Source organism: Peromyscus leucopus, chromosome 13 (genome assembly GCF_004664715.2).
Source record: "Peromyscus leucopus breed LL Stock chromosome 13, UCI_PerLeu_2.1, whole genome shotgun sequence".
NCBI classification, from domain to species: domain Eukaryota; kingdom Metazoa; phylum Chordata; class Mammalia; order Rodentia; family Cricetidae; genus Peromyscus; species Peromyscus leucopus.
In genome coordinates this window covers 61897229-61921226 of record NC_051074.1, presented here as the reverse complement: position 1 = coordinate 61921226, position 23998 = coordinate 61897229, and the positions used below count along the sequence as shown (strand labels likewise).

Below are 23998 nucleotides of genomic sequence, written 5' to 3'. Positions count from 1 at the left end.
GAAGGGGATGAACATACAGATCCGGAACGGCAGGATCTCCATGACACAGGACAACAACAGAATATCCCAGAGGAGCCCCAGGGAGAGCCCATCATTGGTGGTGTAGCAGAAGCCAGAGGCCTTGAGCTAGACCAACGGCTTGTGGCCGTGAGCACTTGCAAGTAAAGATGAACGCACTGAAGGGTAAACTGTGGGACTCAACAGGCCACACTAAGGCTTCCACAATGCGACTCTTCTCCTTTTTGTTTTGTTTTCTTTTTTGTTGTTGTTTTTGTTTTTTCTTTTAAATTTTGTTTTGTTTTGGGGAGAGGTTGCAAGGGCAGAGGGCAGATTCGAGGGGATAGGGAGATAAGTGGGATTGGAATGTCTGACTTGAATCCACAAAGAATCAAAAGAAATTAAAAGAATTTTTTAAAAAACAAAACAAAACAAAAGAGGCCTTAGGTACTTGCTGTTTCCATCGAAAGCCAGAAGGCAAGGCCTTTACAAGACTGAATCGGCCAGTACCTGTCCTCAGGTGTCTTTGCCTTTAAAATTGTGAGAAATGCATTTCTGCTGTGAACAAACCACCTAGTTTCTAGAAGGTATGAGACTTGCAAAGACAAGCTCCAGATCCTCCATTCAGTCATCTCGGCTGAGTGTATGCACATTGTTTCTGTGAGGCTAAGTAGCATTTCTCTCTCCAGTGGAAGGTTCCCTCTTGCTTTGCTACAGTAAGTTCACATTCCTTTTATAGCTCTCCATCTGAGTGCAGAGACAGGGAATCTCTTCATGGCAAAGACGTTCTTTTGTTTTATATGCATGCTTAACACAGGGCTTGACACAAATGCCCAATAAATATAATGAATGTTAATAAACAAAATGAAATATGCACTGAGAAAATGCTTCTGGCAGATAAAAACTCTTTGTAGTTATTGGATAATTCATGCTTAACTAATTTCATTTAATCTTTGCAAACCCCAGCTACGAGGTTGTTGGGAAGAAGGCCTTACCGTCCGAGAATAGAGGGCGATGGTAGAAAGAACTAGAACAGTGAATGTGTTAGCTTTCCATTGCTGAGATGAATTCCTTGATCTGAACAACTGAAGAGTTACTTAGGTTCAGGGTCCCAGCGGTCCACTGATGCAAGAGCCCTGGTGAGGCAGAACACAGCAGCAGCAGGAGCTACCCCCTTTACGAACAGGGAGCGAGACACAACGAGGAACCGGGAGCCAGGGGTGACCTCTGAGGCATGTCCAGTGCCTCATTTACTCCAGCAAGATGCCACTTGCCAAACTTTCTACCACCTCTCCAAACAGCACCATCATTTGGGATTCAATCCTTCAACACAGGAGCCTTTGGGATGCATTTCATATTCATACCATGGCAGTGAGCTAAGTGGTATACTAAATCATACTCAATATGCTTCATTTGCTTTCTGTGTTGAATTTCAAGGCCAATCCCCTAAGTTGTGATGCTGTGTATCTACATGCATCCTAGGGTGGGAATTTCTTTCTTTCTTTCTTTTGTCTATTTAGAGACTTGTAATTATTGATTTAAAGGCCCTAGGAAATTTAATTTACCAAGTAGGGCTTATTCACTGGACCATGGCGCATTTTCCTCTATGTCCTTAGGGTTAGAAGGTAATTGCCATGCAAGTAGCCCTTAGAGACCTAGCTAAGCCTTGCCCTTCCTCAGTACCACAAGTGGTTCCGAGCATGAAAAGTTTCTCTTTCACAAAGGACATCATGACCCTGTGCTAAATCTGTATCAGTTTCTCTCTCCAACTCTGAGTTCTGAAAGCTCAATTTAGCATCCAAAAAAATGGAGCTATGTTCTTCCCCTTCTGTACCTCATTATCAACAATGAAGAGTTGAGGAACAAGTGTTGGCTGGCAATTTCCCCATGATACATGGCAGAGCAGAACACAGACTTGCTTTTCCTCATCTATAAGGTCTCCAAGTTAGTGACCAAAGCAGAGGTTTTTCAGCTGAGGTACAAATAGGAGAGAAAGTTTGCATGTTTAGTGAACTGAGTCCACTCATCCAGTGTCTGGGCATGCTGCAGGTAACTCACACAGGCAAATGGCAAGGGATGATGCCTTCCCACTAATGAACATGTAACCACCTCCCCCTGCCCCGGCAGTTGGCTTCTGCTCCCGTCTCCCACCAAGTTCATGTCATGAACGGTAATCTTCTGATACATCTAGAAAGCAGCCACAGGGAGAGGGAATGTTCTTAGAGGCTCTGGCAGGAGCGTTTTGCACTTTTTGTTCCCTAGGAAGGTTTCTGTGCTCTTTAGGCAAATCTGATGCTCTTGCTAGCATTCTATTCTGGAGTTTACAGTCTTCTGGAAGGCAAGAAAAATCCCAGAGCCCTCATCTCCAGAGATCAGGAGTCAAAAACTGATGGTCTGTGCCTGGACCACATCCAGCCAACAAATATTGATATTTGGCTTGTACAGTGCACAACTGCTTAAAAAACGAGTTGAGCTACTTGCCAGAAACTAAAAGCCAAGAGATTTTTCCCCATCACAAAGAAATTGGAATTTTGGCTCTTTCAAGGCGAAGTCTAAATATTGGCACCACTGGCCTGGTTTTCCATATGGCAACTGGAGTTGCATAGCCTTTGTGGCATCTAGAACATGCTTGCCCTTTGTGGGGATTAGGAAAAGGCATGCCTGCAGGCAGGTGAGCTGTAAGCTTGCCTCATCAGAGAGCCTCCCTGGAACAGCTCTGCCACAACTGCCGCCTCTTGTTTAAGCCATTTCGGGTCCGTCTGAGCCCTTCTGACGGTTAAGTTGGTGAGCACTGCCAAAGCCTTTGGAGGGACTTGATAAGTGGGCACTGGCCCAGAGGGCTTCCTTTGATGTCTTTGCCCATAGAGAAGGGGGTTCAAGCATCTTCTTTGACCCAGCCCCCTGTATTTCCTGAGAAGAAAGCTTCACAATACTGTAGCAAATATGTTCACTGAAAGGGCTGCATGCTACCATGGTCCACCTGCCTTCCAAACTCCTCCTTCCTGCCCTGTGCATCATGGTCCACCTGCCCTCCAAACTCCCCCTTCCTGCCCTGTGCATCATGGTCCACCTGCCCTCCAAACTCCCCCTTCCTGCCCTGTGCATCATAGTCCACCTGCTCTCCAAACTCCCCCTTCCTGCCCTGTGCATCATGGTCCACCTGCCCTCCAAACTCCGCCTCCTTCCTACCCTGAGCTAATTCTGCTCTCTGTGTCAGCCTATGAGAGAAGGTATCTGAGCAGATCGTAGCCGTTTCTCAGGAATGACAGAGGAATATGACTCCCATGACACACAGAGTTTGAGACAGAACTCATCTTTGAGTGAGCAACTTGCAGGATCTATCTCAGTCAACAGCTTGCCCCAAAGTGAGTCCTGCAGCCCCAATAATGGATGACAACAAGGACCTATTAAAAAAATTAGTTTCCAAAATCCATCAGCAGTGTGTGTGTGTGTGTGTGTGTGTGTGTGTGTGTGTGTGTATTTAAAGCACTGAAATGACAATCATGAGGATCATTTTTGAAGTGCAGCTGTCTGTGATCCTGTAGAAATGATAAAATGAAGTGAATAGGTAGACCTTGAGCGCTTAGAAAGCAATTCATAACAAGCACACTTACGCCATAGCGAGGAGTCTGTCTAGTAGAATGGATTTCAGATTGGGGTTGACCACTGGAACTATTTCCAAGGTATGTTAACTTGGGCAAGTCATATGACTGCAGCCCTCAAACAAAAAGCAGTCGGTGTCTGTATCCATAGTTCTGCATCAGTGGGTCCAGCCACAGATCAAAAATAACCGTAGAAAAACAAACAGACGCCTAAGTATTAAAATGTGTAAACCTTTTTTCTTGTCTTTCTAGACAATTTGCTATGACAATTAATGTGTGAAATGTGTGCATTGTCAGGGCTGGAGAAACGGGTTTAGCAGTTAAGGGTGCTTGCTACTCTTGCAGAGGGTCCAGGCTCAGTTCCCAGCATCCACATCAGGGCTTTTCTCACAACCACCTGTAACTCCAGTTCCAGGGGACCCACCGCCCTTTGGCCTTCCCAGGCACCTGCAGACATGTGGTGCCATCAACAAACACAGGCACACCCACACACATAAATAAAGATAAATAAAGCAATTTAGAAATGTGTGGGATGTGTGTGTGTGTGTGTGTGATCTATCAGGTAGTAGCAATCTAGAGGGAATTCAAAGTGTGTAGGGGACTACATAGGTTATATGCAGGTACTATGCCATTTTATTACATTGGATTTTGTTTGTTTTTGTTTTTGTTTTTTGGTTTTTTTTTTTTTTTTGGTTTTTTTGAGACAGGGTTTCTCTGTGTAGCTTTGCGCCTTTTCCTGGATCTCGCTCTGTAGACCAGGCTGGCCTTGAACTCACAGAGATCCTCCTGCCTCTGCCTCCCGAGTGCTGGGATTAAAGGCATGTGCCACCACCGCCCGGCAATAACATTGGATTTTGATACCCACAAAAACGGAGTATCTTGGACTGTGCTCCACAGGTCAGAGAGACCCGGTATCTCTGTATTTAAGTGAAAACGCATTGAATGTTTAAAAATGTCTGAAGTCCCTCCTCGTTACCTTACCACGTGGAATAAATTAATAGCAACACCTCAAGTTCTTACTCTACTAAAATGGAAGAAAACCAGTGCTCTCCCAGCAGCGTTCTGAGTACGTGACATCATGCTTGTGCTAGGTACATAGAACTGCTGGACATTGGGGTGCTCAACCTGAAGTCAAGGAAACTATAAAAAAAAAAAATACAGGTCTTTCCCTTCATTCTTGTGTATTCTTTGCAAAGCGCTTAAGAATCCCAGCAAATGGAAGAGAGTAAAGGTTGCTTTGCTCTATAAATATTTAACAAATTGATTTTTACAGTGTAAAGTATATAAATATATGGACATCAAGCTGGTTGCTAGAGGTGTGACTTCTTAATTGGGCAGTCTGTGTGCAGAGTTAAAAATAATTTTAGGGCTTCAAATACTGCAAGACAATGCAATGGTTAAAGTATAAAGCACCTTTAAGAGTGTGAGTTTTCTGCCTGCTCCCTTTAGGAATGAGTTGCTGGCTGCAGAATCCTTTATCTGGACACCTGGATCAACCAGCCCACAAAGGTCGCCATGCCAATTTCATCGACAGCGTGTTTCGCAGTGCTGGAGTCTGGGTTTTAGGGAAGGACTTGTGGTTGCTATGGAACTGTTAATAATGATTGCTGCCCGCACCTCCATTCCTCATACTCCCAATCTCCAATATAAAATCACTTAGCTTTGGGCTGTAGGGCAGTAAACAAACTTTCGAGCAGGAATTAACTGGGCTCAGGCATTAGTGTCTTAATGTAGGAAATGACTTTCATTATAACCTTTACTTAACACTGGCAGCTTGGCTACGAGGAGCTCTAGTTTTCTTACAGTGGGCAGAGGCGTAGGAAGGCCAAACTTCACTGTGGACGGGCACTGCTGGAACAGAGGTTTTCAGTGGAAAATTAATGCTGAAAAAGAGTGCATTTGTGCAGAACTAGTTTTTTTTTTTTAATCATCATTCTGCTTTTACTTTCACATATAAAAGGAACTGGTAATTAATCTAAAAACTGGATTCCTAAGTCAGAGGAAAGGATTCCTGTCCAACTAGCCATAAATTTAAAAGAAATAAATCTTGTAGAAAAATAACATTTTTTTTTACTCGTTTTTGTGAGATTTGTGATCCATATAATACAGGAATCTTACTACTGAATTCCGTTTCTAAGATGCAGATCTCAGTCCTTATTAATGTGTAACTGATGCTTAGGGAACACTAACCGAGTTCCTGAGCTCCAGGCACATAGAGTCAGAGATGTTTTATTGGATGGGTGGGAAGAAGACACATCTAATTTGGGGACTTCACAGCCTCACCAGTGTGCAAACAATTCAACAATCATGCCCAACGAATAGGTTCCATCGCTGCAGATGCTGCTTGCTCTAATCCCTATGGTCTGTATTTCCCAACAATTATCTGGCCTAATTCTCTGTTTTATTGCTTGGGATTTTAAAGCTTCGACTGTGGAACATTGAATAAATGTGATTGTCAGTAAAACTGAAGATGTTTGCATGCAGTTTCCACTGACAAGCATCTAGCGTATAGGAATAAATAAAGTATGTCTGCAACGGGAGGGAGGAATGTTTCATGGACCCATGGATCCCCCAACTCACCAGCCACATTAAGTGACAGCCGCTCCACAGCAGGTGGAACAAGCCTGCCTCCGGTGCCATGTAAAGGAGTCTATATCGTCTATGGCACTGCGGAGGAAGAGAGCGTGTGTGAGTCCACAAACGGAACGAACAGCTCAGCAGACCCAGGGGTGCAGGACTACTGAAGGTGTTATAAGACCCAGTGCAGCACCAGCCAATGCAGATGGAACTATCAAGTTAATCAAGCTGCTGCAATACATTCAGATGCTCTAGAGCTGGCAAGGTGGTGTCAAGTAAGTTAAACTTGAGGGATGAGTGTTGGATTTCTAAATGAGATCAAGGGGGAAAGAAGGAAAGCGGAGTTAATAGGGAAATAGGACCAGAATGATCAACATGGCCGTCCCATTCAGAAAACATTTTGAAAGCAATTCCTTCTGCCTATAACAAACTGACATTGTCATATACTTTTTATTTTTGGTTTATTTAATCTTATTTCACACAGGCATTGTTAGTCCAACAATTCAGTATTGGGGTTACATTATTGCAGCAGCTGGAAAGGTGACACCATCAACACACTGTATTTACCCCATCCCTTCTCTTGACATCAGAGAACAGCTGTGGCTGCTGCTTGGAGTCACCTCTGCTTGTCAGATCACTTGTGGTTCTGCACATTCAAAGGAGAGGATTCAAGCCCCGGGTCTCCCAGCTTTACACTGTAACTTAGCAAAACATTGGCATTTTGTAATGAAAAACAGATAAAGCAAACTTTTAGTGTGTTAGACAGAATGAACATACACATGACATAAAATACTAGTGTGCTTTTAGAAGCTGAAACACATCAATATCCTGTGAAATTAATGTATAAATAAAATATTACCTGGAATGACATTACCATTATGTATAAAAAAAGGAAAACTGGAATTTTATCTTCCTAAACATGCAGGTTTGAATACCTTATAAACCTATAGCATATTTGGAGTGGAAAGGTCACTTCAAAATGGAAAGATATTAAAGAATTGTGTGACCGGTCTTCCCATAAAACAGTACATGTTACTTATTATAGCCTTACGTTATTCCAGTGTTAAAGAGACAATATCTTTTTTAACTTCTTCACAGAAGGGTGTGTACTGCCATTTACTTAGCAAGAAGAACCACAACTTTTATACCAGAATATCTGGTTATATTATTTCATGCTAGACTATGAAACTATTGGGAAGATAAGACACATTTTTGCAAGATATATGAGCTTCTTTAGTACTGTTATTTAAAGAGCAAAACAGATTTAAAATGTCAATACTTTGCTTTCTAAGCACGTCTTTTTTTTTGGTTTTCTCTTTCTCATCATTCTTTTCGGCATTCTTTGTTTTCTGTTTCTCTCATTTTCCAATCGCTTCACTCTAGTTTTCTAGCTTAATCGCCCCCACTGCCCTTACCTGACCATCATACACAGCCTTTCAATCCCCCCCCACTTGTAATAAACAATGGGTTCTATAAGAGAATAACCAGCTGAGCATTTTGCTCTATCTTTTGTAAATATATATGTATATATTTTAAATACAGAGTTATATCCTCAGCTTACAGACTAGTGTGTATTCTATATCACATATTTGAAGAGTAACCATTCATAGAATACGGTAAGAATTCGCTACACGACTGCGACACTATTCAGTAAGATGATAGAAGGACCAAACACAAATCACATTTCATGACTACTGAATATCTTAAATATCCTTTGGTTTTTCTGACTAAGCCAAATAGATTGGTGATTTTTTTTTTTAACTGCTCCGTTTCTTTCTCCTTCCAATCTTGGAGAAATTCTGCAGAAACAGAACCTAAGAGCCAATTAAAAGTGGAATCCCTGGCGGTTTGCTTCCTTGATCCCATGTATATCTGAGGGTCCTGTACGACCGGTCATGACAGCCTGGACAGTCACAGCGGGCGGAGCAGGCAGAGATGGACAGGTGCAGAGGTGGTTTCGGGGATGCCGACCGATGCCCCTGAGCCAGCGCTGGGTTCTGCAGCTGGACCAGGGCTCTGGCTGCGCACTCAGGCAGTCTGGTCCACGTGCAGCACCGCCGGCTGGACCGGTTTCTCCCCGGATGCTTCCATCTCCTCGGAGCTGACCCCGTAGCCGCTCTCATAGCGCACCTGCTGCGCCTGCTGCAGGCTCACCGACTCCTCTTCTTCGTCTTCCGCGATGGTCAGGTCGGCGTTGCTGCCCAGGCCGCCCCCGGAGCTGCTCCCTTTCAAGGCTGGCTTCTCAGCATCTTCTGCACTGCCCTCCGCCAGGCCGCCGGGGAGGGATGCTTCGGAAAGGCCCTCAGTGAGGGAGCCCTCCTCACGGTCTTCCGACTTGATCTCGTTTTCCGCAGAGCTTTCTCCCTCCCGGACTTTCTTCCTACCGAAGGAGAGCGGAGAAACCTTGAAGGGGGAGCTTTTCCCTGAAGACGCCTTCTGGTGGTTGGGTGTCAGCGATTTCTTGATCTTCTCTCTCCTCTCCACGGATACGATCTTCGTCCCCAGCTTGTTCATCTTTTTCTCGATGTTATGGCGAGAGAAGGCTTTCTTGAGGCTATCCACTTTCCTCAGGCTGGACCTCTTTATTTTCTCCGCCCTGCTTTCCTCGGCCTTCTCCTCCGCGCTGTCTTCCAGGGCTTCCTCGTCGCAGGGCAACTCGTCCTCGGAGGAGAGGTCCACGTTGTGCAGCGTGTCCTCCAGGGACTTGTTCTCGTCCGCGAGCTCCTCCTTGCCTTCGGCTGGGCCAGGAACCGGCTCCTTCACAAACACGCTGGCAGGGATCTCACTTTCCTCCTGAAAAGAAGGGCAGCGTGGGTTTATGACAAGGGCATCGGGTGCAAACAGTCACTGCCGAACTGCTGTAACTGGGGTGTGCATTCTGGGCCGTGGGAATGACAGAAGCAAATGTGTTTTTCTGGAATGGGAAGCATTCACTGGGGTCTGGGCCCCGTCATTGCCCGTGGGCCCGGTGGGGCCAGGGCCTGCCAGCCGGGCTGCCATAGGGTAGCTGGCAAAGGCTCTATCGGGGACGGGCAGAGGGAAGCGCCCTGACGATAGAGAAAGCGAAGTCAGCGACAGCCCTGTGAACCCAGAGGCCTCCTCTCCTCCCTCCCTTCCTTCTGGTCGGGGCCACAGCTGCCGCCGTCCCACTACAAACACGCCCAAAGTTCAGGCTGGAACACAGAAACCGAGGCAGAGGAGAGCACTGAGGAGTCCTTAAGTGAAAAACAGTGCAGAAGCCTCGATTAGGTCCCTCCTCCTCCCCTGGGCATTGGAGGGGATGGTTGGATTGACCAGTATCAACACATGCACACATGCTCTCTCTCACACACACATATGTACATGCACTCATACACACACACATACATACACACATACATGTGCACACATACATATACACAATACAGATACACACATACACACATATGTACATGCACTCATACACACATACACACATACATAAACACACACACATACATATGCACTCGTACAGACACATACACACACATACATATATACACATACATAGACATGTAATGCACTTATACACACACATACATACACATACATGTGCATACATACATATACACACGTACATGCACTCATACATACACACATACATATATACACATACATACACATGTACATGCACACACACACACACACACACACACACACACACACACACACACGTATTGAGTGACGTAAGTGAGGATTAGCCTTCCCGGTGCCTGCTTACAAAGCCACGTGGGTCAGGATGTGTTTTGTGGCAATCGAAGCTGGGGCACCTACCCCCTTCAGGGAGCCCCTCACATAGGCAAGTGCGGCCTCACATAGGCAAGGGTCTCAGGGAACGGTAGAGACAGACAATCCGTTCCCAAGGAGCAAAGTTTGCTGAGGGAGAGATCTGAATACAGACAGATTCAGGCCACACAGCACAGGAGCACCTCTGAGTTTTAAGTGTTTTCTCGTGCTCACGGTGACTCAGGAATCCATTATCACGGTGCTCTCGTGCCTTCACGGAAAACAGCAGCACAAGATGGAGAGCCGTGGCAGGAGGCCCGAGCGTCTTCGCTGCTCTGCTAAATGGTGTGGAGCTTCAGCAAACAGCTTAATCTCCCTGGGTTCCTGTTCCTTCCAAATATGAACCAGAGGATTTGACCTAGATTAGCAGCTTTCAAAATGCACTCTCAGGGCCACTGGGGGGTTCTGTGAGAACGTAAGCAGGGCACGGGTCCAGACGCCTCTCCACCTATGCGGCACCCGGAGTCTCCAGGTGACCTGATTGCATCCCAGCCGGCCCAGCACACTTGGAGGATGGGAAACTAACGGCTGTCTGTGGACTTAAATTCTGTTTGTCTTCCCCGACGACTACTAACTTTCACAGTGAAGGGAGGTGTTGCTAAGGCCGCTGTGAGAGAGAAAACACACCAGCCCTACACCCTGCATCCCACAAAGCCAACCTGCCGGACAAGGCATGGCCACTGCACAATAGTGGTAACTAACTGCTTTCTGATTGGTTGGATTGAGGCCTGCTTCATAGGAAGGGATTTTATGTCTGGCACTGTAACCCTGGTTGAGGCTCATGGCTGGGGAGGTCGTGGTCCCTAGGATATATTCTGCTATTGTTATTTTGCTAAATGGTTACGACGTCAAAGTAGCTTTTTAATACTGATGCTTGTAATCATAGACCAGGGCCGTTCTGGGCCTTGGTGGGAGAAGTTTTTCTGTGCAGTGGGCAGCTGTTGATAGAAAGACAGACAGCTGGTCACAGTGCTGAGGATAAGAGGCTGAGTGCTTGTCCCTAAATGCGTATCTCTATCAACCTTCCTCCTGTCATGGAGGCTCAGGGAACAGCGAGGCAGGGGGATGGAAAGGAAGTAAGGATCGGAGGAGAGGGAGAAGTGGTGTGAACGTCTGTCTTCTGTACGTTGTAGCTGGAGTTTTCCTGGTCCTGCCTGGCCCATGGCCAGGACAAATCTCTCTTACCTTCTAGTCCCACAGCCACTCAGACCCAACCAAGTAAATACACAGAGACTTATATTGCTTACAAACTGTAAGGCCCTGACAGGCTTCTTGCTAACTGTTCTTCTATCTTAAATTAACCCATGTGGCTCGTGGCTTACCGGTCCCTTACATCTTGCTTTTCATGGTGGAAGCTGGCAGCGTCTCCCTGCCTCAGCCTTCCACTTCCCAGAATTCTCTTCTCTGCTTGTCCCACCTATACTTCCTGCCTGGCTACTGGCCAATCAGCATTTTATTTATACAGAGCGATATCCACAGCAGTATGTGACACAAGTATCACACTCATGAACCCACAGCCGTTGGGGCTCCCTGCACAAGACCTGCAAAAGATAAGCCTACTCCAAATTTCAGCATAGATGGTGTAGAGGATCACCCAGGCCTCGACCCATAACCGAAGAGCTATTGACAGTGCCTAGTTCCCGGGTGTCCTTTTGGGCGTGGACTTTTGAAGAGAACAGCATGCCAGGCTCCAAGCTGAAGTGGGCTGTGACTTGCCGGCACGTGCTTCCTAGAAGGATTTTTGTCTCTTCTTCACCACTGGCTCACTGCATGTAAAGTTTAGCAACTGCTTCCTGGATGAGCCCCTTGGGAAAGACGGCCTCCTAAGAAGATCAGGAAGGTGCCTGAGGTGTAGCAGGCTCTATGTGGGGCAGGCTGGAGGGCCGGGAGAGAACGGCCTGCTCAGTTCTGTGTCTAGAGGGAAGTTTGCTGACTGCTGGTAACACTGTGGAAACTAGGGACGCCAAGGCCTGAGGGGAGCCGCCGTCTCCCTCGGAAAGAAGGGGTTTGTTTCCAGCGGATGGATGAATATTGCAGAAGTAGTTGGGGCTCTGATGTTCAGTCCTGAAGCAGAATTTCTCCTGGGGTTTGATTAAGAGGGTTGAGGAGGCTTGGCAGTTGTTGCTTGCAGGGAAGGATAAAAACCAAGAGCTCAGTGAAATGTTATTAAAAGTCCTTAGTGAGGAGAGAAGGAATCCAGGCAGGAAACTGCAGAAACTAAGCCTTAAGGTACATTGTCTGTACCATAATCTCCCAGGGCAATCAAAAGTTGCAGATGGGGTAACTTTCTGTTCTTCAATTTTAACAAAAGGTAGAATTAAAATAAATTTCCGTTTTCCTTAAATGAAAATTTTATTATCACCAAAGCAGAGCTACGGTCGAGTCCTATGGCTCTCTTGTCCCTCTTACCGTGAATCTTTCAAGGATAGCTCTGAGGAGAGCGTATTAGAAGGTGAATTGGAATATCTGTGATAGATAGTCCGACGTGGGGGTGGGGCAGGGGTGCTGAGGGAAGGTGGAAACCCAGCTGAACTCTTGTGAAATGTGAAATTTTACAGGGAAATTTACACGTGAGCTCTTTGTTGCCAATTATGGAATTAACTCAGCAGGAGCAGAGATAATCCAGAGTGAGTCGGATGTGTCTTTATGGGACTGGAAACTACTGAGCAACGTCTTCTTGGCCAGCTGTTGTGTCTCAGACGTCGCTTCAATTATCCAGGCAATATTTTATGTTCTGTCTCCTGGACAGGGTTCTGCATTTGGTGGGTTCTTTTGGCATCTTCTTGGAAGGCAACTCTTCGTTTCGCACAGAAGTCTGTGAATTCCTGAGCACACAGCTCTCATTCTTTTTCCAAAGCGCTTGTTTAGAATCAGAAAAACACCAGTTCCCTTCCTTCAAAGTCACTACCTTACACAAAGCCTGCAGAGCGAGCGTGGTGTTCGGCTGCTCCCGGGGTGGGAATTCAGTGTGACTAGGATCTCTCATCAGTGCCTGTGGTCTAGTGTGTGGTCCTTTTGCACACCTCCGTGAAACACACTAGGTCTGCCAGTGAGGCGGCACTTCTGTGACCACCCTTCAGTTGTGATGTTTGTGACCTGCTTTCTCTTACAGATCCCCAGACCGACAGCTGTTCTAAGAGTAAGGCTTGAGTATACACCCTAGTTCTGCTGCTGCTGACTGAAGCTAGCTGCTGATTTGTCTACCTGGGATAACTCCCTGAAATGGCACAGAGAATCCCTGCGGATTATTTCCTTGGGCAGCTCTACCTAGGAGAAGCCCCCTAGGAGCAGGTGGTTATTTGTCCTCTGTTTTCAAAAAGGTCCTCAGCCTCCACGGATGCAGGTGTTCCTGGTTCTGACCTTTAAAAAGGACCCCTAGGAGGTTTTCAAAGGAAGGGAGCACTAAACAGTACACTTCAAACATATATGATGGATATGCTTGTAGCATATGGGAGAAAGGCATGGAACAAACTCCCGAGGAGTAGCGTTTTCTCCTTGAGTTTCAGCCTGTTTGCTGTTACATTGATTCTCGTGAACCAACAGTCCCCGGAGTGCATGTAAATATCCATGCAGAGCAACCTCCAGCCTGCTGGACACTTCTTGGTTTGAAGCTGATGACACACATCTTCTCTGCACATATATAGACATGCAAACTTAAGAACAAAAGACTCCGTGACCAGCATTAGGAAAGGAAATCAACTTTCAGTCCATTAAACCCCCCAGAGAGGAGAGAGAGAGGCCAGCTGTTCACTCTCCTGCCATCCCCTTCTCATTCCTGTTGTTAGATAAAAATAAGAGGGGCAGGGTGGCATCCCGCTGGGATGTGAAGAACATAACTTTGTGTCCGTGGAATACTTTACCCAATAATCTCCAAATACTAGTTATTAAAATGAAACTACATACACCTGACATTCTGATTTATAGGTCTCCTTTACACATTGATGGTTTTCTCCAATTTGTGTTTCTGAGGTATAGATTGCCAAGTGGATAAAGCCATTGATTAGAACTGTACCCCCAGGGCGGCTGCCGGTGGAATCAGCAAGTCATAGGAATAAAATGCATTAGTTATAATCCCTGGGCAGTCTTTCACATTCTGGAGGATTTAAAAGTCTCATTATTTTCAGTGTTATCAAGGGTTCAATTTTTTTTAAAAGATCACATTGGTTAGGTATTCTTTGTTGCACATAAAAAAACATAAAAACAAAACAAAAACCAGACACTGAATTATTTAAAAGCTGATCGAGTAAAACTCATAAACATGAACTTTATCACAGTGAGGTTATGGTTTTTATATTTACCTGTTTCACAATTCTATAATTTCTCTTATCAATGAAATGAGACCTTGGCAGTCATTTTGTTTCTCAGACCCTAAGTTTCTTTCATAGAAAATAATGTTAAACTAAATGGTTATTAAGGGGTTTCCAGATCAAACATATTTGATTATGTGATTTTTAATCTACATACCACAAAAAGAAGTAACCATTCACAGGAACAGTATCATGGTAAACCCATTCACACTGAATGTATTTAATTTCACACAGGAACAAAAAGTACAGGACCTGAACCCCATTGAAGAACATTTCAAAAGTGGGAAGGCTAGAGGGGGCTGCCTCTGACACAGAGGCTAGTGCGTACACACACACACACACACACACACACACACACACCCATGTATGTGTATGTATATATGTATCTATCTATGTTTCTATCATCTATCTATTTATATGAATGTAATTTTTTCCCCAAAGAAATACTAACTATAATCAGTCATTTACTTCTAGTGCTTGAGGCAATGTTGACATTTACTAAGTGTAAATAATAACAATAAGAAATAATATTTTTTTATCTCATAAACTAAAAGGGCACTGGAAAAGTAACACAGCAAAACCAATATTCTGTTAAAGGAACATTGACCTGTGATACAAACGTGGAGTGTTTTCATATAAAGGCATCTTTGATTACCCAGATTCCCATTTCTTTCCAGTCCATACTAATTGAACAGCTTTTAGAGCAATGATTTTGGATAAAATCCTCTTTTAAACTAATTGATTTAAAAAAATCATAGGGAGATTTTATTATTAGTATACTCCTAAAATTCCGATATCATTGGAGGAACCACAAGATGAATGTCTAAAGCACATTTACAGACTCAATTTTTCAGAATGTATCTGCTGCAAATATGTACCCTTTCTCCGCCTTTTTAATCCAATTTCACAACTCCATGTGGATGAAAGTGCAAGCTGTCCATGTGCACTCTCATTTTGTTTCCTGATTTTGAAATTATTCCCAGGCTGCCTTTTCAAATAACCATTACTAGAACCTTCCGAGGATGTAAGAGTCACCTCACCCTCAGTTACTGTGCAGTTCCTGAAGCCTCTTACACCGGCAGAGAACATTTCCTCTTAGTTCTACAACTTCTGCTGTTATGAAAAGATAGGCATGCTTCCAGGGAAAAGGGTAAGCTTAGTATTTCCTTAGCATTAGTATTTTGGTCATCAGTGCCTGTAAGTCTTATTTTATTTATGCTGGTTTATGTCTCACTATTTTAAATTCAAATATTACATTAAACTTTTGCAGAAAAAAATTAAAAAGAAAATTTTCTGAATTTAACTGGGATTTCCAAATTTCTCTCAGTGTTCAAGGGGGCAATTGTTGTTTCTCTGGTTTTCAGATCCTGATGGCTGTAATTGGAAGTATTCACTGAGGAACTGGATGCTTATTAACTACAATAGCAATGTGCAGCACAGCAAAACTTCAATAAGTAAGTGGCATGTTTTAAGTAGATTTAAAACAAAGACAGGAATTAAAAGGTCAAAAGTATAAGTATCTTACAAATTATCCTTCTCTCTCTCTCTCTCTCTCTCTCTCTCTCTCTCTCTCTCTCTCTCACTCAAACACAGATATACTCACATATACTCACACACAGATACACACATACACACCCCACACACAAACACATATATACAAGCAGATACACACACACACCACACTCACACACACACACACACACACATACACACATACTCACACACTCTCAAACACAGATATATTCACATATAAGTCACACGATGCAGATACACACACTCACACACACATGCAAGCAGATACACACACTCAGAGGTAGTTTTGGGATGATGTGACAGCATCTCACAAACTGTAGATCTCCTCAGATCTACATAGCTCTATCTTCACAAATGCAGATGAACATTACAGTTCCCAAATATGCCCAAGTCAAGGGACAGATTTTTCTTTTAAAACACTCCTCTTATTTTCAAATACTTTTTGCCCTAAACCAGAAAAGTGATAGTTTAGTGAGGAGAATCGCATCATAGGCTTCAAGTGTACTGAAAGAGCCAAAATTTTTCAAGGCACAAAGTGTTACCAGTATCATATTTGAGATCCACATTCTCTACAGGTCTGAGATAGTTCCTTTCCACCACCGTATTAGAACGGTCTACTTAGAGTAGGTATTTTGGGTAGAGTCCTTTGCTTTCATGGGTTATGATACAACACTGATTCTGAAATGATGGCAGACACAGAGCAGTTTTGCACACGTGTGTATACACTAGTGAGTCTCAACTAGAAAGGGATAAGCAAAGCCATTTCAAGGTCCTCAGAAGGAAGGGTGGGGTCAGTTTTGGCTCGAGAACGGTATTTCTAACCCAGTGGAAGTGGAGCTTCCTGTCTCAGCCCTGCATTTCAGGCCACACAGGCAATAGCTTCTGCTCAGTGAGCACGTACACCATGCCAGTCTGTAGGAGCCATTTTAAAGATGTTATTTCCTTTATTCCTCACCTGCGGGCTAAACGACTTCAGACAAACTCGGCATTGTCGTCTGTAACTCGGGGACAGGCACAAGAGTAGAGAGCAGTGCTTAGCAGTGTACGCTGGGTTTATTAAGGAGCTCAACTGTGTCTCGTTCTTACTAATATCTTCTGTGTTGACAAGGGGAAACAGAGGCTTCCAGCTAGCAAATGTGTCCACAATCAACACAGTTGGCAAACGATCAAAGTAGGAGGCAGGCCAGCGTCTGTGTGACACTTTGTCTTCCCACCCACTATCCTGGACTCCACTTTAATCAAATCTATTGTTTTACCCATTAGCATAATTGGTACCTTATTAAAACCTCTGCTTTTAGAAAGACAAAACACTGAAGACAACCACAGTTACATTCGGTTTTCCAACCGACCATCTTGTGCCTTCAGAGCTGGGATTCCAATCCCCTTGACTTAGGGGAGAGGAAGGTCTAGTCACTTGCCCGAAGTTCCCCGCCTTCTAAAGCACTCTTTACATATGTGTTGGGGTGCTTGTTCACGGCCCCCGCACAGTCTGCACACTTTCCTTCGGACTCCCTTAGCTTCCGTTTTGGTCTTGAGTGCTCCTGTCTCATTTCCTCTCCATGTGAAGAATTCTCACCATTTCAGGTGCAGTGCCACACCTGTCCATCCACCGCAATAAAACCGGTGGTTTTTGTGGGGTTCTCATTAACAGCACATGCCTTTAAGTCCCCCACCGCCAGAGCCACAGTACTCTTGAATGCATAATCATTCATCTCCCCCATCCCTCCTTCCCATACGGGTAGAACATTCATATCAAAACAAAAAACGAATCCTTAACATCCTTTTCCTTTACTAGAGAAATACTTTCCTCCCCTCCTTAATGAATGACGAGAGGTACTATCCCTGATTCATACTGAGGGGAGGGAAGTTTCTTTCGACAGGCCTGCACATGTTCCTTTTTTTTTTTTTTTTTTTGAAATCATTATTTTAGGAATGTCTTGAGAGTTAAGGCTTCTAGGATCTCTTAGGCTAATAAAGGTAGAATCTCAGATGGCTGACCACATCTCTTTCCAGTTCAACTGCTTCCTGAAAAGCTATTGCATCTGCATTAAAAGCCTGAAGTTTCCTGACTGGGAAAGCCTGTGAGGTACAGGAGCCTCGGTAGCCTGAACCTCCCAACACTCAAGTGTAATTTGGGGAGGGACACAAGACATCCAGACCAGCCTTCCCTTCTATGGTGATAGGCAGGCTCGGACTCTGACTTGACAGAGCAGATTCATTAGGCAAGAGAAGGCTCCTTTGGTTTAGATCCCAGTTTCTAAATGTCTCTTGGGAGATAAAGGCTCTCCCTGTGTGCTTTCACAATCTGTTGGTTATGGCCTCTCCCCTCCATGGCTTTGAAATTTTCTCCTATTCACATGGTCACAAGGAGACAGCCCCAAGGCAGGATGGCAATGCTTCCTGGGGTCTGGGTTGGCTCGGTGCCACCCATGGAAGGGCTTCCAGCATTAGGCAGGGCAGCCCTTGGATTCACAGATGCCCACCACTTGGCCGAACAACAGACCCACGCAATCTTCCTGTCCCCAAATAGCCTTTGCTACATTAATTGCATCATTGATGCATTAAAAAAATTAAGTAGCCTTTTTATGATAGGGCAGCCATTTGAAGGAGAAGATATTGAAGGCTGGTCTTTGTGACTACCACTGATAACACTTCTTTTATTTCACTTTAGGGTTTATATTCTTCTGAGCATCGAGGGGCATAGCTAGTGTGTTTGTAAGGAGTTACACTTTGCTTCACACTTTTATGGCATCATTTGCTAGAAAGGAACTGGAGACTGTTTTGACAAAAGATGTCTTAAAGAACAAGGCTAGTTTAACTTTCCGTTTTGTTAGTTTCCAAAACACCAGGATCCTTTGGGAAAAGGGATAGTTTAAAGGTCATGTGTGTGCAGTCTTGGTTAGAACAAAAGAAAACAAATCCTTCATATCGTTACTTCACTTCCACTAAGAGTTAATAAACAGCCACGGAATTAATTTGCCCTGTCCAGCTAACAGCTGCAGCCACAGCCCAAATTCCCAATGAAAACAGACAAATGAATTTGTCTACAGTGGGTACATGCACCTGCTCAGCCTCCCACCCTTTACCAAGTGCATCTAGGTGTTCCCTGACAAATGTCCCCAGCCTGCCAGCCCCGCAGGCATTGCCCGAAGGACGGGGAGATGCCAGCCCCTATGGGCACAATTCCACAGTTGCCTGGAGCAGGCAGCTGGAGGGACAATACTTTGTGTGTGTGTGATGCTTGACGGGCCAGACAGATGGAAAGATGGCCGTGAAAGCCTGGAGGACAGAGATCTCGTATGGGGAGGGGTCCCCTGGGAGCACTAACCTGGAAGATGAGCACTTTGAAGTGGTTGCGTCGGAGGAGCTGGGCGTGGTTGTTCTCCAACCTCTTCACCTGTACACACTGCTTCTCCAGGCGCTCCCGGACGGCGCGCGTGTGAGCGCTGACCTTGCGGGATTTCTCCAGCAGCTTGTTCACCGTGTTGCTGGTGGAGGCCTGGTACTTGGAGAGCTTGGTGAGGTCGTTCTGGATGCCCTTCACCGAGCCCTCCAGGTGGATCTGTCGCTGTTCCATGTTGTGCTGGTTCTCCCGCACGGTGTCCAGCATGTTGACTAGCTTATCCAGGAGTGTGTGTACGGTGACCGCATTCACCTGCGAGTTGTCCCGGATGGCCTCGTCGGTGGACCCCAGGTTCAGGCTGGGGCTCGGTGTGGAGGAAGGCATCGGGCTGGGGCTGGATGGCTTCTCCTGGAGCATGTCAGCATGTGGGTGCTGAAACTTCTCCGCTTGTGCGGCGTCCTCTCCCATGGCTGGACAGATGGGAACCTGCTTCCCCGCTGCTGCTGGAAGTTTCTTGCTCAGGCAAGAAGTGGGCTGCGGTGAACAGCGCAGGAGGCCCGTTGGTCTGAACCGAGCTCTGTTCTCTAGGGCTAGCAGAGGTTCGGACAGGGAATAACTGGCTAGGCTGATCAGGGGAACTGCATTCCAGCTGCTCTTAAAGGCCCTACTCCGCCCAGTGGGAGGCAAAGGTTACAGGACCCACTCCGGTTCAGCGACAAGCACACTTCCTAACCACGTTCCCCACAAGCCCGAGCTCTTTACTGCATTGGCCTTTTTTCCCCCCTTCCCTTTTTAAAACAAGTTCAATGCCATATTTCAATCATGAGTTCATTTAGAGGCGGAGAGAAACATGTTAACTTGGCTGAGTTCCCCAGCCTCTGATTGGCTAAAGCTGGTAAACTTTCCTGGGGCTGCTATGTTACGGACCGCCTGTTTAGTTTTTTTTTTTTTTTCCTGGATACAAGTTATTGTAACCGAAAGTATTGTTTGCTCCTGCGGCAGGCAGAGCTGGCTGATAGGTTGCAGGACACAGAGTGCCCTTCTGGGAGGGGTCGAGTTGAAGGGGTCTGTGCGGGCCAAGTTTGTGGTGTTCCGTTTCTCATTTGCAAAGGAATGGAATTTACTCTGATAATGACAAGGGAAACAGCCTGGTGCCTGGTGCGTCCTACTCCTGCAAGAGAGGACGCAATCCAACATGAAAGAGCTTAGACTTCAGGGATGTTAAGACAAGAGGCGTTGCACGCTGTGAACTGTTACATAAGGATGGAAACCTTTTGAATGAATGCTTTCTTAGAATCACAGATACTTTTTTTCAAAAAAAACTTTTTTAAAAGATGAAAAGAGAAAAAAGAGAAAGTGCTGATCTGTCTCCACTAATTCTGAATTCATGCCGAGAATTTCTCAATTCCCATCCTTGCGAGGCGTTTATTGACACAGCCCAGAAGTGTGACGGCGGCGGGCGGGCCAGGTTGAGTTGGAGTGGTTCTAAACGCTTGACATTTCCAGATTCCTGCTCCGTGAAGTGGCACACCTGTTCTCACATGTGGCCCTCCTTAGCTGGGCCTTTGGGATGTGGGGCTTATTTCCTCAGACGACTTTACATGCTTGAGCTGGTCTTAAATGAATCTAGACCGTGCAGGTGCTTTTGGGAGGAAGTTTGTGACAGAGCCGCATGAAGGATTTCAAGAACAAATGTCAGCTCATACTGGGTCAGGGACCGATCATGGGACGGTGCCTTTCTTAATGGCAACATCTCCACGTAAACCAATGAAATAATAGCTCTCATGGTGGCATGTTCATTGGTTCCCTTATCCTTGGCTGCATGCCATATGCAGGGAGTATTCACAGAGCATGTGCCAGGAAGATGCCCTCAATGAGTACCTGCCTGCTCATGAGAAAGATGCATTAAAGACATTATAGAGGCCCCCAGTTTCCTCAGATAGTTGGTAACTCCCTCGGCCCACTTAAAGGGAAGCCTTTGGGAACAGAGATTTCAAAATGCCAGAAAAAGATTTGATTGGAATTTTGCCTTTTAAGAAATTAAGAAAATTTCTTTAAAAAAAAAAAAACAACCCTTACATTTAGTACATTTAAGTCCGACAAAGATGTGTTAAATATTTAAACAAAAAAATGAATCTGGTGTTGATTTTCAAAAGCTAAATTTTCTAACAAAATTATATGGTATCATGATACCATGTCCTTTTACATTTGACTTTTGTGGGCAAATCATAGAGCGTCATAATTTCAAAAATATTGGAGCGCTTCATCATTTTTCCAAGGGCCTCTCTTAAATCGTGACATTCAAATCGTTCCTCTGAAGCTCTTAGCATGCTGTCATTCATCTGGATTTCTTCTCCCGAGTGTTAACCATTACAGTTGCGGGGTCTCCTCTGTCGTAGGAACTGTCCACGACTCAAGGGCTCCTCCGACATTACCTTCATCAATTTCATGATTTCCTATTTTGAAAGATTTGCAATTTCACATTATAATCACTTCACTCTGATTTTGCATTGATTCACACACATTTTGCATTGCATTGTTGGATATTGTATAATCAGCTAGATGAGTTAGAGGGTGGGCGTGAAGTGGGAAAAAGCACAGGGCTCCTTGTAAACAAGAAGGTTGGTATGCGGATTGTTTGTTCGGTTGAGGTGGGTTTCACTCTGTAGCCCAGGCTGATCTAACACTCAAAGCAACCCATCTGACTTAGGCTTCCTAGTGCCAGGGTTACAGGCGTGAACTGTCATGCCTGTCCTGCACTTATTTATGTTCTAAGTTAATATTAAATAACACAAATGACACACCAACAGCCTGGCTCTGTAACAAAGCAGCCTAAGATTCAGCGGTTTATAGTAACAATATCCCTGACTCACAGCTCTTTGGCTCAACTGGTGCAATCACTTTGCCTTGCTTGTTTGAGTTTGCAGTTTGAGGAATGCAAGATGGCGCGACCTTATACATAGCTGGTGTCACTGCTGGGCTGACTATAACACCAAGACTTCTCTCTTTCAACTGTTGAGGTTCTAGAAACTCTGATCTCTCTAGCAGGAAAACCAAACTTCTTTCGGTGGTGCCTTAGAGTTACAAGAGATTAAAAGCAAAAGCTGAAGGCAGTTTAAGGGCAGCACATGGAACTCTGCACTTGGCATGTCCACAATGTTCTGAGGCCCAGGCAGGCCGCAAACCCAGCTCAGATTCAGAGGACAGAAGCTGAACCAGTTTACGAGACAAGCAGCAATACTTTCCAGCAAAGGATGAGTGTCACAGGAGAGATTGCTCTCACCATCTTTGGACATGATCTGCCATGGTGCAAATGCATTCTCTGAAAATGCTGTTGCACATAAAACTGAAGGCTTTGGTCATTTGTGTGAATTAGAAGAAGCTATCTGAGGGAAAACTTTCTGTCCTTTAAAAAACAAAAAGACAGAATGTGTGTGTGTGTGTGTAGTACAAATGGTAAGTTAGAATTTAACTCTGAGTATCCAAGCCTCTCTCTTGTGTTGCCTCAAACCAAGTCCTGTGTCTGTCCGAGAGAAATCAGTGAAGTAAAGCAGTCAGTTCTCAAAGAATTTAAACAACGTAAGTCTGCTACATTTTATGCAATTCTTTACAAATTAGGTAGTATGTAGACTTATAATGTCATGAGCCATAAGAGTCTCTTGGCCGTTTTTGAACATGTGAGAGGTGGGTAAGAAGATCGGTGCAGCACTCAAATGTAGGAGGGGAGCTCATGGTGGAAAACACTTATTGGAAGGGAAGTAAGTGCTCGACTTTGGGGTGCAAAGATGGATGAGCGGCACATGCTTTCCCCTCTTAAAAGTGCTTTCATGGTGGGGAAACCAGGCAGCCAGGGAGATGGAAGGTCTGCATACTGCACAGGCTGAAGAAAGGAAAGGCTGATTTGGGCTCACAGTCCGTCATGGAGTTGGGATGGACGGCTCTGGCTGTGGCAGCGGGAGCTTGAAGAAGTTAGTCCTGTGGCGACAAGAGTGAGGAACCAGGGGAAGATGACTGGTGGGACCTCCCTTGTTTTCTCCCTTTCATCTGAACAAGGACCTAGCCTAATGACCACATTCATCGTCTGTCTTCACTCCTCAGTAAACCTTTCTAGAGACCCCCTCCCCATACTCCTAGAGGTGTGTCTCCCAGGTGACTCAAAAAAAAAAATCTTCAAAATAAATCTGTAGAAGTTACAATCCAGGTCAACCATCCTAAGTACACAGGTATGCTGCAGAGAGGACTGGTCATTTCTGCTGCAGTCAAGGTTTGTGAGGGTATGACAGGGTGTGATTATGAATTCTACCAATACCAATACCAATACCTCAGGTGTCTAAGTCAAGTAAGCTCAGACATCTCTGTAGGAAAATGCCTACTTTACTACTAGCTAGGGCTTTGATCCCAATCTCCAATGTTCACCCATCCCGACCATGACAGAGAATTCTTGCTTGATTACTCTAGCACCATAGAATTATGCTAGCATCATTTAATTGAGTCAGGCTCACTTCAATGCCTCTTTTATTGGTCTTTCCCATTTAGACTTATATAGTAATCCTAGAATTATTGGTCCTACTGTGATGATGCTGATAGAAGCACTGAATGATGAACATGTAGCAGTGAAGGCCACTTTCCTAAGAGACCAGAGAAGCTAAGCTGGGTATTCAATACATTTCCTTTTGAGCTTCCATACTGGAGTTTAAAAGTCTTTCTAAAGTTGATATCTCTTGAACAGGAAGCAGTCTCCAGGACATTTAAGTATATTATCTACAAGAACAGTACGATGGGACATCCACATGTTTTATGTCACCAAGTTTTGAGGTGGATTACAACTGATAACG

At 44.9% G+C, this 23998-nt stretch overlaps 1 protein-coding gene and 1 long non-coding RNA gene across 2 annotated transcripts in view; one reads left to right on the top strand and one right to left on the bottom strand.

The window, feature by feature from the left end:
- Positions 1-6620: 6620 nt before the first annotated feature.
- Positions 6621-20445, bottom strand: Cavin2 (caveolae associated protein 2). The gene is made up of 2 exons (XM_028886542.2): positions 19149-20445; positions 6621-8969 (listed from the first exon to the last, which is right to left on the bottom strand). The coding sequence occupies exons 1-2, from the start codon at positions 19629-19631 to the stop codon at positions 8205-8207; spliced, it is 1248 nt and encodes a 415-aa protein (XP_028742375.1). The 5' UTR covers positions 19632-20445; the 3' UTR covers positions 6621-8204.
- Positions 10124-23998, top strand: part of LOC119088923 — a 29131-nt gene continuing 15256 nt past the window's right edge. Inside the window, exons 1-3 of the long non-coding RNA XR_005092683.1 lie at positions 10124-10673; positions 13093-13271; positions 15652-15790. This is a non-coding gene — a long non-coding RNA (uncharacterized LOC119088923). The remainder of the gene's footprint in view (positions 10674-13092; positions 13272-15651; positions 15791-23998) is intronic.